Source organism: Elephas maximus, chromosome 22 (genome assembly GCF_024166365.1).
Source record: "Elephas maximus indicus isolate mEleMax1 chromosome 22, mEleMax1 primary haplotype, whole genome shotgun sequence".
Classification (NCBI taxonomy): Eukaryota; Metazoa; Chordata; class Mammalia; order Proboscidea; family Elephantidae; genus Elephas; species Elephas maximus.
Window position 1 is genome coordinate 47,768,620 of NC_064840.1, and position 15,910 is coordinate 47,784,529.

Genomic DNA, 15,910 nt, shown 5'->3' on the forward strand with positions numbered 1-15,910 from the left:
TATACCATAATATAAGAAATATCTGGTAGAGTTATAATGTTTTATTCAGTTAAACCATATGAAATTGCCTCCATTTCACCATTTTCGATGTACAAAAACATTTCTGTATAAAATATATATATTAGGTTTAAACATATGAAATTATTGTTTTTGTTGATTAAAAGTGGCTAACCTACTAATACAGTGTGTAGTGTGTGGAGACAGAGGGAGAAAGAACGAGAATAGATGAATGACAATGCCCAGGTTGGTGTGAATGTTTCTTACTAGATTATTCGTTTGGCAGGGACAGACCTTTCCCTTCTTTTACTGCACTCCGGCAAGTGACAGTTTCCTTCTGCTTTCTTTCCCCTATGGTCACCCCAACCCACTGCCGCAAGAAAAATAACACCCTAAATCTTCAAATCACTCATTAAAACAAGACGGTATACACATAACAGCAAAAAGAGGAAGAGACCCTGCCCAACCGAGACAGGCAACATTACACAGAGATCCTCCTCCTTTCTCCCACTGTCTGGTGCGATCCTTTGCACCTTTGTTTTCTGAGGGAGGGTCTGAAGGAGTGGCAGTCTGGGAATGGGATTCTAAGAGTGCATTCATTACAATAAAATTCCCCTACTTCGAAAATACTGAATACCCAGTGGAGTTCATTACAATATTATCTGACCTGTATTTCTAACCAGCTAAATCTTAACTTCTCTGGGAAAAATAAACAAACCCAGGGGAAAGTGTACTTCGTCCATTCAGGTGCTTGTGTCTGAAGACACAATTCTATGATTTTTCATTTTCTTATTTAAACTAGTCTGATATGGCTGGACCCTGCCATGGAGCAATCAGTTGCCAGAGCCATTAAAACGAAATAAAGCCAAGGCTCTCAGTCAAGTTTGACTTGCATTACAGCCAGTGCAGAGGATCAGAAACCTGCATCCTTACTGCTTTTTGCTCTCACACTACTTCAAAAATGTCCAAACAGATGTTTTTTCAATTTTACATACAAACTTCACTTCCTGGCGGTAGCAGTGTATGCCAAGTTCCAGTTCAGTGCAAGTTTTTTATGGCTGAATTCTAACCCCTTGACAATAGGGGGTTATAATGAAATGCTGACAGACCCCTTAGCGCCAACGAATGCAATGGCTCGATGCAAAGGAGGATATGTGCCCGGTGAGTTCCAGCTGGGACTGTGCAAGCCAATCAATCCTCGTAAGAAGAAAAGTGGTTTTTCCTTAACTCCCCGTGTTCACATAGATTTCTGGCCTTGGCACGCTTGCCTTTGCTTTGGCCTCCTTTCACAGAGAGATAGCTGTCCAGAGAAAGTCTCATTTGGGAGTATGGGTGATCAACTATCCCAAATGGTACACTCCTGTGTCCCCAAAGATGACCTATCCAACAGCCCAGTAACAACCAAAGGGACCTCTTCTCCCAAAGCAGAATAGCCACCAAGCAAGCCTGAAGTTTGGAAAGAATACATACATACATACATATGTATATACATACATACATACATGCATACATATGTGTAGGAATCCAACCTATTCTCAGGGAATCCTACTTCACTTACATAGACTATGTCCTTGCCTTCCTCAATATTTTTATGTTTTCAAAAAGAAATATTAAGACATTTTCTATTGTGAAGTATTTAAATGATTATTATAGAAAATTTGGAAGATATGAAAGTAATTTTAAAAAGAGATCATACTCCTACATAAAAATCAACTTCTTTTGATTTTTTATACATTTCTATTGTCTTTTTCTTAAAAAAAAAAAAAAAACCCTATTACAATAGTAACATTCTCTTTATAGACAATTTGAAAAGTATGGATATGTAAAAAGAAGAAAAGAAAAATGACACACTAATCGACGGCACTGGTTTTTTTTTATTCCTATGCAGAGATAACCATAGTTATGAACAGATACATTCTGAAAATGTTGATGTCTACTCTGATGCAAGAGTAATGAGATTGGGCCATAAAATCAATGAAAGAGAGGGTGGAGGAAAAGTGGCAGAATTACCGAAGTCAGGTGTACATTGCTAGGCTCTATAAAGCCCTTCAGTGATACAGACTTATGTCCTACCTAAGACGTGAAGAGCAGGTATTTGGAATAACGTTTGCTTTTAAAACTTAGCTATATAATAGACAAGCTTCTCCCAGGAATTAGAGGGTTTTTGCTTGTTTGTTTTTGTAAGAGAGGGGTTAATAGGCAACTTTGTTGGCGGGCAGTAACGCCTTAAATCAAGGAAGAACAATAAATCTTTCAGGAACACTACTGCGCTGTTGCTAAGGATGCTCTAGGGGGTAGTGGTAGTTCCGCGGTAGAATTCTCACCTTCCGGGCAGCCGCCCTTCTGCCACCGGAGGCTTGTATGTTGCTATGATGCTGAACAGATTTCAGCGGAGCTTCCAGGCTAAGGCAGACGAGAAAGGCCTGGTGATCTTCTGAAAATCAGCCAACAAAAACTCTGTAGATCACAATGGTCCAATCTGCAACTGATCATGGGGATGGCACAGGACCCGGCACTGTTTCATTCTCGGGCGACTCGACAACTTGACAGCAGCTAACAACAAGGGTTGTATTATTTCTTACCAAAGAAAATAGACTTTCTATTTTTAAATTTTAATAGCTTTTATTGGTTTCTTCTGCTTTAAAAGTAGTACATGTCCATTGTAGAGAATATTGAAAATATGGATAAATAAAAGATAATTTTAAGACTACCCATAATTCTGTCAATCAGATACCAGCATTAGAAGCTGGGATATATATCCCAATGTCACACCCTTCTAGCCTGTTGCTGTGTGTGTTTAATAATGGTGAGATCTGGATGTACTTGTTATTATGTAATCTGCTTTTTTACTTGAGGAAGCCTGTCATTCCATGCCATTAAATATTCCTCTCCACCTTTAGCTTTAATGTTTGCATAGCATTTCATGGCATGGACTTAATATAACTTACCCTATTGCTGATCATTTAAGTTTTTCCCCAATTTTTTTATTGTTATATATAAAAAAAAAACCACTTCCATCGAGTCGATTCCGACTCATAGTGACCCTATAGGACAGAGCAGAACTGCCCCATAGTTTCCAAGGAGCGCCTGGGGGATTTGAACTGCCGACCTCTTGGTTAGCAGCTGTAGCACTTAACCATTACACCACCAGGGTTTCCTTTATAAAAAAAAAAAAAAAAAAAAAGAACTAAGGATGTTTTTATGCTCTTTTATTGTTATAGAAGAGCATAAAAACATCCTTAGATCTATTCTTTTTTTTTTTTTTTAATATTCCTGGTTATCTCCTCTGGATTAATTTTTAGAAATTAAATTATTGGGTCAAAGGATATGCACATTTTAAAATGCTTTGATATGTCTCGCTCAAGCCTCTCCAGAGAGATTCATTCTCCCCTCAGAAAAGCACAAGTATTTACTTTCCCGCCCTGATAATTTTTTCTTAATCTTAATCAATTCGATAGGTGGAAAATAACGTCTCATTTCTGTTTTAATTAGCATTTTATTACTAATAAATTTGAATGTTTCTATATAGGCCTCTTCGCTATTTTCATTTCTCGTTTTGTGACTTTCCTTTTCATGTCCTCTGCCCGCTTTTCTACTGGTAGTTTTCTTTTTCTAATTAATTTATAAGAACATATTAGCTGTTAAGGAAGGATATTAGTATTGTATGTAATAGGCATTGCAAATATTTTTCCTAATTTATTGTTTGTCTTTTGGTGTGTGTTACAGAAGTTTTTCATTATGTTGTCAACTCTGTCTTTTGCAGTTCCATGCAGGCTTTGGCATCAGATTTAGAAAAGTGTATATAAATTATATAACCTTTCTAATTTTCTACCAGTACTTTTATAATTTTGTTTTTACGATTAACCCTTTAATCTACTGAGATTTATTTTGGTGTTTAGCACAAAGAAGTGATCTAAATTTATTTTATTCTCTAAATGGCTATTGTTCCCTTGCATTTATTTCCCCACTAATTTGAAATGTCACCTTTATTATGTATTAATTCTTATATATACCCAGGTTTTGTTTCTGGGCTCTATTTTGTTGCAAGACTCTGTCTGCCTCTTTCTGTGCTAGTATGCCAGTACAACACTGACTTCCCTGATGTAGATTTTCATAAGTTTTACTATCTGGTAAGATAAATGGTCCCTCTTTAAAAAAAAATTTAATAAAATTTTCTGGCTCTAATGGTGTTTTTTGTTTCTTTTTGTTGTTTGTTTACATATGAACATAGGTATATTTAAAAATCTTTAGAACTTTTATTATAGTTGCATTAAGTTCTAAATTAATTTGGAAATAATTTGACATCTTCACAAAATTTTTATAAAAAATATTTTTAAATGGACTCTTCCCATTCCACGAGTGTGTTATAGTTCTTTGCTTATTTACCCTTTAGCTATTCTTTTAGCTTGGGGTGATTCCTCTTCCACTGAGAAGTGGCCATATTTGATTTAGCAAGCCCCACATTAGGATGGGGCCTATTATTATAAAACAAATTTGTAAAAGTAAGTCAAGTACTGAATATAAATGAATGTGTGTGTGTGTGCCTGCCTAATTAACAATATAAAACTCCGTGTCTAACATGGTATGTGAGGGGAGGTGCTGATATCACAGACACAGAAACCGAGGCACACATCTTGTGCTTGTGTGGGTCATGTAGTGTGGCAGAGTTGCGGCCTTCTGAGTGTTAGCTTTTCCTTGGTCTCTAATTCTGAGTCTCAGAGAAAAGGGAGAGTGTATATGTACATTTTATGTGTTTTAGGTGAAAGTTTAAAGTAAAAATTAGTTTCTTATTCAAAAATTTATAAACAAATTTTTCGTAACATTGGTTGCAATTCCCACAATGTGTCGGCACTCTCCCCATTTCCCTTTACACTCCAGTTTCCGTGTGTCCATTCATCCAGTTTCACCGTCCCTTCCTGCCTTCTTGTCTTTGCTTTTGGGTAGGTGTTTCCCATTTGGTCATGTATACTTGATTGAACTCACCTATGTTATTGTTTGTTTTATAGGCCTGTCTAATCTTTGGCTGAAAGGTAAACTTCAGGAGTGGCTTCAGTTCTGAGTTAACAGGATGTCCGGGGGCCATAGTTTTGGGAGTTACTCTACTCTCTGTCAGACCAGTAAGTCTGGTCTTTTTTGTGTGTGTGTGTATGAATTTGAATTTTGTTCTAAGTTTTCTTCTGCCCTATATGGAACCATCTATTGTGATCCCTGTCAGAGCAGTCGGTGGTGGTACCCAGGTACTGTCTAGTCTTTCTGGGTTCAGGCTGGTGGAGGCTGTGGTTCATGTGGTTCACTAGTCCCCTGGACTAATACTTTCCTTGTGTCTTTGGTTTTCTTCATTCTCCTTTGCTGCAAATACGGTGGGACAAATAGATGTATTTTAGATGGCTGCTTGTAAGCTTTTAAGACCCCAGGCGCTACTCACCAAAGTAGGACGTAGAACATTATCTTTATGAATTGTGTTATGCTAAATTGACCTAGATATCTCCCGAAACCATGATCCCCAGCCCTCAGCCCTGCAACTAGGTCCCTCAAGTTGTTTGGATGTATCTAGGAAGTGTCTACGACTTTGCCTTGGTCCAGATGTGCTGACTTCCCCTATATTGTGTTTTCTTTCTTTTCACCAGTTAACACTTATCTACTCTGTAGTTAGTGATTCCCCCCCCCATACCTCCCCATCCCTGTAAGAATCAAAGATCGTTTTTTTCTGTGTGTAAACCTTTTCTTGGGTTTTTTTTTTATAATAGTGGTCTTATACAATATTTGTCCTTTTCTGATTGATTTATTTCACTCACATAATGCCCTCCAGATTCATCCATGTTGTGAGATGTTTTACAGATTAATCATTGTTGTTTATCATTTCATAGTATTCCATTGAGTGTATGTACCATAATTTGTTTATCCATTCATCTGTTGATGGGTATTTAGATTGCTTCCATCTTTTTGCTATTGTGAGTTATGCTGCAGTGAACGTGGGTATGCATATGTCTATTCTTGTGACAGCTCTTATTTCTCTAGCAGTGGAATTGCTGGATCATATGGTATTTCTACTTCTAGCTTTTAAGGAGACACCACATTGTTTTCCATAGTTGTTGTACCATTTTATATTCCCACCAGCAGTGCATAAGAGTTTCAGTCGCCCCTCAACCTCTCCAACACATTTGTTATTTTCTGTTTTTTTGATTTTGTTTTATTAGTTCCAGTAATGCCAGGGCAAGATGGAATCTCATTGTAGTTTTGATTTGCATTTCTCTAATGGCTAATGATCGTGAGCATTTCCTCCTGCATCTGTTAGCTGCCTGAATGTCTTCTTTGCTGAAGTGTCTGTTCATATCCTTTGCCCGTTTTTTAATTGGATTATTTGTCTTTTTTGTCACTGAGGTATTGAAGTATCCTATAGATTTTAGAGATTAGGCCCTTGTCAGATACGTCATAGCCAAAAATATTTTCCCAGTCTCTAGGTTCTCACTCTTTTGGCGAAGTCTTTCAACGAGCATAAGTGTTTATTTTTTAGGAGCTCCCAGTTATGTGGTTTCTCTTCTGGTGTTTGTACATTGTTAGCTATGGTTTGTATTCTATTTATGCCATGTATTGGGGCCCCTATATGTGTTTTTTTTATATATATGTGTGTCTGTGCGTGTGTATATTCATATATTAAAATCTCTATTTCATTGATGCAAAACCCAAGACTAGAAATAGAGGGTTTGCATGAAACCGTGAATGTGAGCCCCTCTTGATGCTTAACCCTATACTTTATCTTATAGTGAATTACCCCAATTTCTTATTCATTTACACTGTCAAGTGTTACATGTGAATCTTCCAGTATTCGATCCCCCTTTGCAATTTTTTCATTTGATTTGTTTTACTTGAAGAAAGACAGAGATGTTCTCTGATGCTTCCTTCTGAATAACTTTTTTAAATAAAGGCTACCCAAAGATCAGTGGTTTGAATCCACCAGCATCTCCACAGAGAAAGATGCAGCAGTTTGCTTTTGTAAAGATTTACAGCCTTGGAAACCCTATGGAGCAGTTCTACTCTGTCCTGTAGTGTCTGTATGAGTTGGAATTGACTCAATGGCGGTGGGTTTGGATAATTAAAAGCAGTTTTTAGATGAAGGTCTTCTTTTGAAGTCTTTGGTTTGTATTTCAGCTGTAAAAGCCATCATATTAGAGTTATGCTATATGATTGCTTTATGCCCTAAAGCATATAGTCCCATGTATATTTTTATGGGGGGGGGATATGGGAGTGAATTCTTAAACAGGACATCTGAACACTTAACCTTCAATTCATTTTGTGCTTGGTCATTGGACCATAAATCACACTCGGTCCTCACTTTCGCATATTACTTTGTGGGATAGCTTGTCTTCTGAAGATGCAAACCAGGAGTTAGCATTCCTAGCCTTTATCATCGGCTTTGTCATCATTGTTGTCGTTAGTTTCCATCGAGTCAATTCCAACTTGTCAAGGCGACCCCATGTGTTACAGAGTAGAACTGCTCCACTGGATTTTCTTGGCTGTAACCTTAACAGAAGCAAATTGCCAGGCCTTTTCTTCCACGGTACCACTGAGTGGGTTAGAACTGTTAACCATTGAGTTGGCAGTCAAGCATAAACTGTTTGTGTCACCCAGGGACCTTGGGCTTTGCCATTAAAAAAAAAAAATTGCCATTAGGCTCCGACAATTGTTTTGCCAAGTCATGTGACTTGGACAGTTCAGAAGTCTGGGAATTACACTCTATTGAGTCCCTAAAACATGACCTCCTTATACTATAAGGTGCTATACCTAAGAATCTTACTCTTGTAAATACAAGTTTACCCTTTTCTTGAGCAAGCTGAACAGAAAAGATAAAACTATTGTCTTGTTTGTTGTAACTTGGTAGAGTATCTGACATTAAGAGGTGGGTGTACTTTATTGTGTAAGTTGCCTTCATTTTTCTTGGAAATTACAACACTTAGCTTTTGGCTGTCTTTAAGTAATTTTAATATTTGTTTTTGTTTTTTTTTTTCACTAAACATTACATCAGAGGAATCTGACACACAGCTTTTGTTTCTCAGGAGCTCTGAAAGTACAGGGAAAGGGAGGTAATCTACTAAATGTTAATAAATTTTTACATTTAATGAGGAAGTGGCCCATGGAGATGGCAATATCTGAGAAGATGTTAACCCCATAGTTCAAAGCTCTGGAGCCCTGGGCGTTCCCAGGGAAGCATATGGTTCCCAGACAGAGCTTTTTAGGCTCTTCTGCTCTTGGGTAGATATGATGATTTGCAGGTGCCTTGATCCCACTTGCCTCCTCTTGTCCAACTTCTCCTCCCAAATTAAGACCCATTAGCATATCACCTCCTGTGTGATGCCTTCCCTGCCTCTACTAGGCAGAAAAAAACTCTGCGCTGTGTCTCCTTCTCATCGTGTACATTCCTCTAATAGAATAATTACAACATTATCTTTTACTTGTCTATTTCCTCCACTGGACAGGGCAGGGACTCTGTCACATTGAACTCTTTAATCCCTGGAATTTGGTATAATGCCTGGAAATTAGTAATCTCTCACTAAATGTGTGCACAATGTATATATTGAGAGAAGAACTTAATTTTGACAGCCCTCTTCCTAAAGGAGACATTTGTGTATTTGCTTTCCAGTTATGTCATCAAGCCCCACCGTTGGATCTTCTAGCACATCCTCCATCCTCCCGTTTTCCTCTTCGGTTTTTCCTGCTGTCAAACAGAAGAGTGCCTTTGCTCCTGTCATCAGGCCCCAGGGCTCCCCTTCGCCAGCCTGCTCCAGTGGCAATGGAAATGGATTCAGAGGTAGGCAAAGGTACCACCTTGGGAGTGAGCAGATACATGAGCCATAGTACTAGCAAAGTAAGAATAAAAATCCCACCATTATATATCTCTAGCCATCTACCTGGAGTCCCTGGGTGGTACACATGGTTAATATGCTCAGCTGATACCTGAAAGGTTAGTGGTTTGAGCCCATACGGAGGTACCTCAGAAGAAAGGTCTGGCCATCTATGCCACTGAAAACCCTGTGGAGTACAGTTCTACTCTGACACACATGGGGTTGCCATGAGTCAGAATCGACTTGTCTGTAACTGGTTTTAGCCATCTACCTACAAAGAAATACTTTGATGTTTTCATCATGGGGTACCAACAGCTTATACAACAAAAATGGGCTAGTATTCCATCTAAAAGTAAGATGGGGGAGGGTCAGAAAGCCAGCAAACTCCTCAAGGTCATTGAATTAACTGGTAGATCCATACATGTAGTCCAGGAGTTCCTGGACCTCTCAGCACTGTGCTTTCCACAAGGCCATTCCACTTTTTTCCAGAAGGTATCTGGATCACCATATCTGATGGCATGTGGTGATTTCTGCGTCCCTAACCTGCTTGCCATCTGCAGTGCATACACCTTCCAGTGGCACAAAACAACAGGGTGATCAGGAGTACCCAGCAAGCTCTGGGAATTCTGGTTTATGCTAGTGAAATTGATAGCAGGTGCCTGTTCAACGGGGGGAGTGGTAGGAAAGAAAGAAGACATACTGTTTTCAGGAACAAAAATTAATATCACCCGTCAAACTCATTTTTGAGCAGTGTCCTACAATGTAATATGACATGACGTAACACAAATGTGATGAGTACATGAGAATCTAATCATCTCGTTGTGGATGGGAGGCAGCTGATGGCAAAGAACAAATTGGAAACTGCTGAGCACTATGGCTTACTGACGGCCCAGATTATTTTAGGCTCTCCCACACACCTTAACATGAAAACATTCACGACAAGCAGTGTTGGATAAAACCAAAAACGGTAGAGTTTTAGTTAACCCCTTGTGGATCAAAGCCTCTGAGGTCTACAGAGCTTGATGAGGAAGCTCAGATGAACTGTGCTGCCCCTGGGATGGCATCAACCTAGAGGCTTTATGGTAGCATATGGGTTTTCTAATTCTTTTCAGAAACTTTAGTGGGTTCATTCACCAGTTGTGGCTGAGCAGAGCCCTGTGTGGTTCCTGTCCCATCCTACAATTTGAGAGGGTGGTGTCTTCTCAAAGTCAGGTGACTAGACAGAGATACTCTCAAAACCAGAACTGAAAACCCAGCACTCAGAGGAGCAAAATTACTGGAATTCTTTTACGTCTAACTCAACAGAGCAATCTGGGTATACATGCCACCCAAAGTGTGGGTAGTTGGAAACATCTGTGTATTTGATGGGACTTTTTTCTTTCCGATTTTCATTTCAGATGTCTGATCTATAGAGAAACAGGCTCAGCCTGTAGCTAAGTGTCTCCATCTGCCCTGTCTCTCATCAAAGACCTTGGTTTCCTTCCCATTGTTAGGGTATGTGCCCAGAACTTTTTCCATGAAGGCTTCATCAACAGGGTGGGAAATGAAATTAACTGCTAATTAGTAGCTGCATCTTTCCCTTTCCCACACCATTTCAGTGATGATGGTTCCCCACAACAACTTGAACCTAAACTTTGACTCCAGAGCCCGTGTACATACGCACAGCCCACCATCCCTCCCAGGACAATAACAGTGCAATTCTTCTCTTCACCCTGGGCCCATATCTACTTTCTACCTTTTTGATGAAATGTCAAAGCTAAAGAGTAACTGGAGTGTAGTTAGCAGCCCTCCTGCATGAAAAAATGCATGTCTTTATTCATGCACCTTAAACTGAGTGGGGACTAAACTGATCTCATAAGGAAATGCAGAGTGAGAGGCACAAGAAAGCCCATGGAGAAGAGCAGGCCTCCTACACTTTGTTACGGGAGAAATACAGGAAGGATGTGGCCCTTTCCTCATTCCTGGCAACTTTTGCAAATATTTTCAGCTTTATTTTAAGGAAAAAAAAAAAAGCGTTATTTGATCTCTACCCGCCACCTCTCCTTCACCCCCTTTCACATATGTACACAGAGTTTGGGAAACTAGAGCTAATTGTCTCAATTCTCCTCAGTCTGTATTGCCCCAGAAGCCTCACCCATGCGGTCTGCCTCCTGTGGGCCTGCACAGATGCCAGGACACAGTATCCCACTGGCTCCCGTGGACTCTGACCACACCCTTCCTCTTGGTGCCTGCCCAGGGTCCTTGTGTGTCACTGCCATCAAGTTGTGTCAGCCCAAAGAGCTAGAAAATAGCCTTGTATGGTCTTGGTGAGGTTTCCCTGTGGTGGAAGAAGCAGCAGATATAGTCAGAAGACCTTCTGCAGGGTTCTTATGCGAGCCTCTGGTCACCACTAGAGACTGAGCTGCACAGCCTTGATTGGGTCTGCAGGAGTAATGAACCAGCTGGTTACGCACAGGCACAAACTCTAGGCTCTAGCTTCATTTCTATGGAATCACTGTGAAGCTCCAAACCTCTTTTGGATCCTACAGTTCTTTCCAAATGATGGGGAACTTCATTTCCTGATTATCTGAGCCTTAAAAAAAGAAGAACATGTCAAGTTGGGGTTATTGCCTAAAAAAATTGCAAATAACTATGTAAGTATAGAGCAATGTGTGGAGAAATAAAGGAGAATCCTGAGGAGAACCTCAGTGAGTATTAACCGTTGGAAGATCACTAGACTTGAGCTCACCAGATGTGTGCTGCACTTTTAGCTTGGCTCCTCCCAGGCCGTGTGAACTTGAGCAAGTCATTGTCATCTCAGAGCTTTGATTCCTAGTCTGTTAAATAGGAAAAATGACAGCTACTTCCAGGGGATGCTGTGAATTAACTGTGGGAAGAATTAAGAAAGGTAAAGGATTAATGTGAAATAGCACAGTATTTCATACAGTCTGGTAGAGAGGAGGCTGGGGTTGACAAAGGATTTTTTCACAAGCTTTGCCTTCTGTTCTTAGACCCCTGTTTTGGGCAGCTGGAACCAGGTGAATGGAAGCTCAGTGCTGAACATTTTAGCTGCCTCATAAGACAGACAAGGAGAAAACCCAGCTGACATTTAGTGTAGTATCCACAGTCACTACAGGAATCCAGGAATGCAGGGCTGCTAAGCAGGAAGCTTATCTCTTCAGAGACAGACAGTTAGAGACTGAATATGTGAGCTGAGATCCTTTGGTGATCACACTGATGGAGAGGCTCTTCTCTAGAATTATTGTAAGGCGAGACGGCCTTGTTCATCTGCACGGGGCATGAGCAACAAAGTTCCCTTACCTTGTGCAAACAGTTACTGAGCACTACGTGTGAAACTACTGAGCAGAGTACTTTACATGAATTGTCTCATTAGGGCCTCACACGTGACCCTAAGCAGAAGGTCATTCCATCATTACCATTCTCAGTTAAGTAGCTTAACTGAAAAAAAAAAGCCATGATGACTTGAACCTAGACTTTTATGCCAGAACCTGTGCACTTACCTACAGCCCACCACCCGTCCCAGGACAATAACAATGCAATTCCTCTCTTCACCCAGGGCCCATACCTACTTTCTCCTTGGACCAAAGGGACACTATTGCTTTTCCATGAAATGCCAAAGGTAAACAGGAACCGAAGTGTAATTAAGCAGCCCTCCCCCATGAAAATGCTTACTTTTTCTCCAATTCATTTCTACTTTCTGTGTGTTGACTGTGGTTTCTACAAGCAACAAGTCAGGGTCACCACCCAGCAGAAATCCAGCCCACCCAGTGCTTGATGTACGGCTAGGAAGAATAAAAACATGGGAAATGTGTTGTTCTTCCAGCATGTGGTGGATCTTGCTCTTTGAGCAGCTGTGCCCTTTCAATAAGCTCTTTAAGTAACTCTCTGAAGACACAGAAAAAGGAAGGGCCTAAGGAGTTTTAAAAGGAGCCCTGGTGATGCAACGGTTAAGTGCTTGGCTGCTAACAGAAAGGCTGGCGGTTCGAACATTCCCAGGAACTCTGCAGGAGAAAGGCCTAGTGATCTGTTCCCATAAAGACTGCACCCTAGGAAACCCTATGGGGCGGTTCTACTCTATCCCATGGGGCTGCTATGAGTCAGAATTGATTCAGTGGTACCTAACAATTACAACAATAGCAAGGACTTTTAAATGTAACAGACAAGTTAAAGTAAAAAAGGCCATATAGAATTCTACTGCCAGAGATTCAGACCCACAGCATTCATTGTCCCACCTTGTATGTGCCTCATTTAGCAGGCATTTACAGTGATGAGTGTTGATTGTCAAGATAATATTGTACACTGTGTGCCAGATTCCTTTTCCAGTTCCCTCCAGGAAAAAAAAAAAAAAAAACTCCTACACTCTGGGATAATTACCAGGGTTGCTATATCTCCAAGTCATCAGGGAGTGTCCAGAATTGAACCACCTTTATTGAAAAGTTACATCGATTCAATATATAGTAATACAGGCAAAAATAATTAAGGCTTTGCTAGCTGTGTAAGACCTTAATCCAGATCTCACAAACATTCAATAAAGGCTGTGTGGGCAGGGAAATAGACAGCTGACAATTCAGCCCGAGAGGACTAGCTGGAGTGGGGAAAAGGGGCAGAGGGATGAGAGAGACACGGCTGTGGGGAGTAGGGGGACTTGGGGCCATTGGCTTGTAACTAGCACTCAGCAAAATGCTTCTACGATGTTTAATAAGCCCCTAGATGAGATGTGGACAATACAACTCAAAGTATCTAATTCCAGATAGGGTTTGAACTTTTGATTCAAGGAAAATATGCTGACAATTTCCAAGAACATGGAAATTCTCTTAGTTCATCATCTGACAGCCGTGGCCAGAGGACTGCGTTATGCTGTGTGATTTTCCCATGTTGTGCTGGTGTCGGCGGAAGCCTTGGCTGTGATTCCACATTGTCACAGGTGGAATACAGTCCTTTCCTCACTCCTGAAGACTCCGGCAAATATTTTCAGCTTTCCTTTAAGGAAAAAAAAAAAAAAAAAAGGTGTTACTTGATCTCCACCTGCCTCCCCTGTCCCCTCACACTTACACTGAGTTTGGGAAATTAGAGCTGATTGTCTCAAGATCTCCTCAGTCGGCAATGCCCAGGGAGTCTCCCTGTGGAATAAGCATTGTCCACATCCTTCTGAGTAGCTGAGGGTGCACTGGACGCTGTACCAGGATGGGGAATGAGGAGTGGGGATTGGGATGACTCCCAAATGAGGGAACAGCATTCATTAGTGAATGAACATGGCATAATAGCAGTGAGCACCAAAGGAAGATGAGTCACTTAAAACAAACAGCTAATCGATTTAGGCTAGCCTGGATAGAACCCTAGGATAGATACAGAGTGTGATTTGCTGTAAATGGTGCCTAGTAACTGAACAGGCTCAGCAGCTGAAGTTTTCTTTCCTCTCCTAACTGATTTGGAACGATAGAATTTGGAAGGTGTTTTAGTCTAATAATAAAAAAATATATCACACATCAGTTACAATTTAGTTTACATCTACGATCACACTTATAACAACTTGTTAATATAAAACAAAACAAAACAACTCTTGATTTCCCATGCAAAACTCTGCCAACAAGCTTTGGATTTCAGTGATTAAATAAGGCTTCAGTGCCTCTAATAGGCTGCCTGCTGGACCAAAAAAAAAAACCTGGGGAAAATTGGTTTGAATGTCAACTGAGGGCTCCATCTCCCTGGATTGTATCAGCTGTCATTTTCATCCCTTGCCCCTCTCTCTGTGTTATCTGCTTGAATGCGAACCATCTTCAACTCTCATTCCTGTGCCACTCTTTCCTTGCAGCCATGACCGGCCTTGTCGTACCACCGATGTAAAGAAGAGGAAGAACTGCTTTCTTATAGCACAAAACTACTTATTCTGATGGACCAATACTGAGTAAAGCACTATGAGCTCTTTGGGAGAGCTGTGCCTCCAAATGAACATGACGAACAGATTTGCGTATGCAAGGAGCCTGCATCTTACTTGGTCTCACCTTTCTCCCGTAGCTGTGATGGTGACTACACAAACTGACCTTCTTGTGGACAAGGACAAAAGATGTCGTTGACATGGTCAGTGTGCTAAGAGCAGAAATGCCATTCTTTGTTATGAACATTATGAAAACCACCTTCCTATGTTTGTAAAATATTTAAGAAAAAAAATTGGCAAACAATTCATGCTTAATATTTTGGATACTATTTGTTTTTCTTTGTAGGAAAAAAAAGTTGAAAGTTTCTATTTTCTATGAAGCCTTTCAGATACCAATTTAGTTTATGCAGAAAAAAAAAATTTGAACAAAACAGGGTACCAGCATGGAAGACTTTCTTAAAACAAAACCTGAATTGAATGATGAGATGTCGTTGTGTGTGTTTGCTTATAGTTTAATCTCTTTAAAAAAAAAAAAAAAAGGGAAAAATTTTAAAATGTTTTACAATTATTTAAATAAATAAATGTGTAACTTATTGTAAGTAGAGGTAGAAATTAAGACCTTTTTTGGAAGAGAGGGGAATTTCTCTTCCTAATGTAAAATGAAAATGATGCAAACGTAGTAACAAGTTAAAAAGGTGTGTGATTATTACTGCAGTTATTTACTAGACTCATATCCCCCATTCTAAATTCCCTTCTTTTTCCATTATTTTATTGACTCATGGGCAAGAACTTAATCTAGAGTCCTGCAGAACAACCCAATACGGAAACAAAATCTCAACATGCACATACACTAATAATACTCAAACCCGTCAACTCATTCCCAGCTCCATCTGCTTTCTGAGGAGTCTACATGGCCTTTTTGGTACTCACTCTTTGTGAATATATTTTTTGAAATTTATATTAGCTTTCAACATTCTCCCCTAAGCAGTGCAGAAAATTCCCATGTTTTAGTGTGTCCCAGGCCTTTAGCATCCCAGGGAAACAAGTGTCACCGCTTAAGGAAGACCCAAAGCCACATAACATACTGAACCATGGGGCCCCTTTAGAAATTTCCTTGCAGAGCTACCCACTCCCTCCTCTTTGGTTGCCTATTTCAGCATGAAGGTATAAACCCCACAGAGCTGTAGAAACAGGGTTT

The 15,910-nt window shown here is 40.1% G+C and overlaps 1 protein-coding gene across 2 annotated transcripts in view; it reads left to right on the plus strand.

Annotated features, from left to right (window-relative positions):
* EBF2 (EBF transcription factor 2) overlaps positions 1-15,016 on the plus strand; it is a 210,109-nt gene extending 195,093 nt beyond the window's left edge. For both annotated transcript variants that reach the window (XM_049866361.1, XM_049866362.1), the window contains 2 exons: positions 8,636-8,803; positions 14,650-15,016. In XM_049866361.1, the coding sequence (XP_049722318.1) occupies positions 8,636-8,803; positions 14,650-14,681 (200 nt within the window). In that variant the 3' untranslated portion in view covers positions 14,682-15,016. The remainder of the gene's footprint in view (positions 1-8,635; positions 8,804-14,649) is intronic.
* Positions 15,017-15,910: the final 894 nt, after the last annotated feature.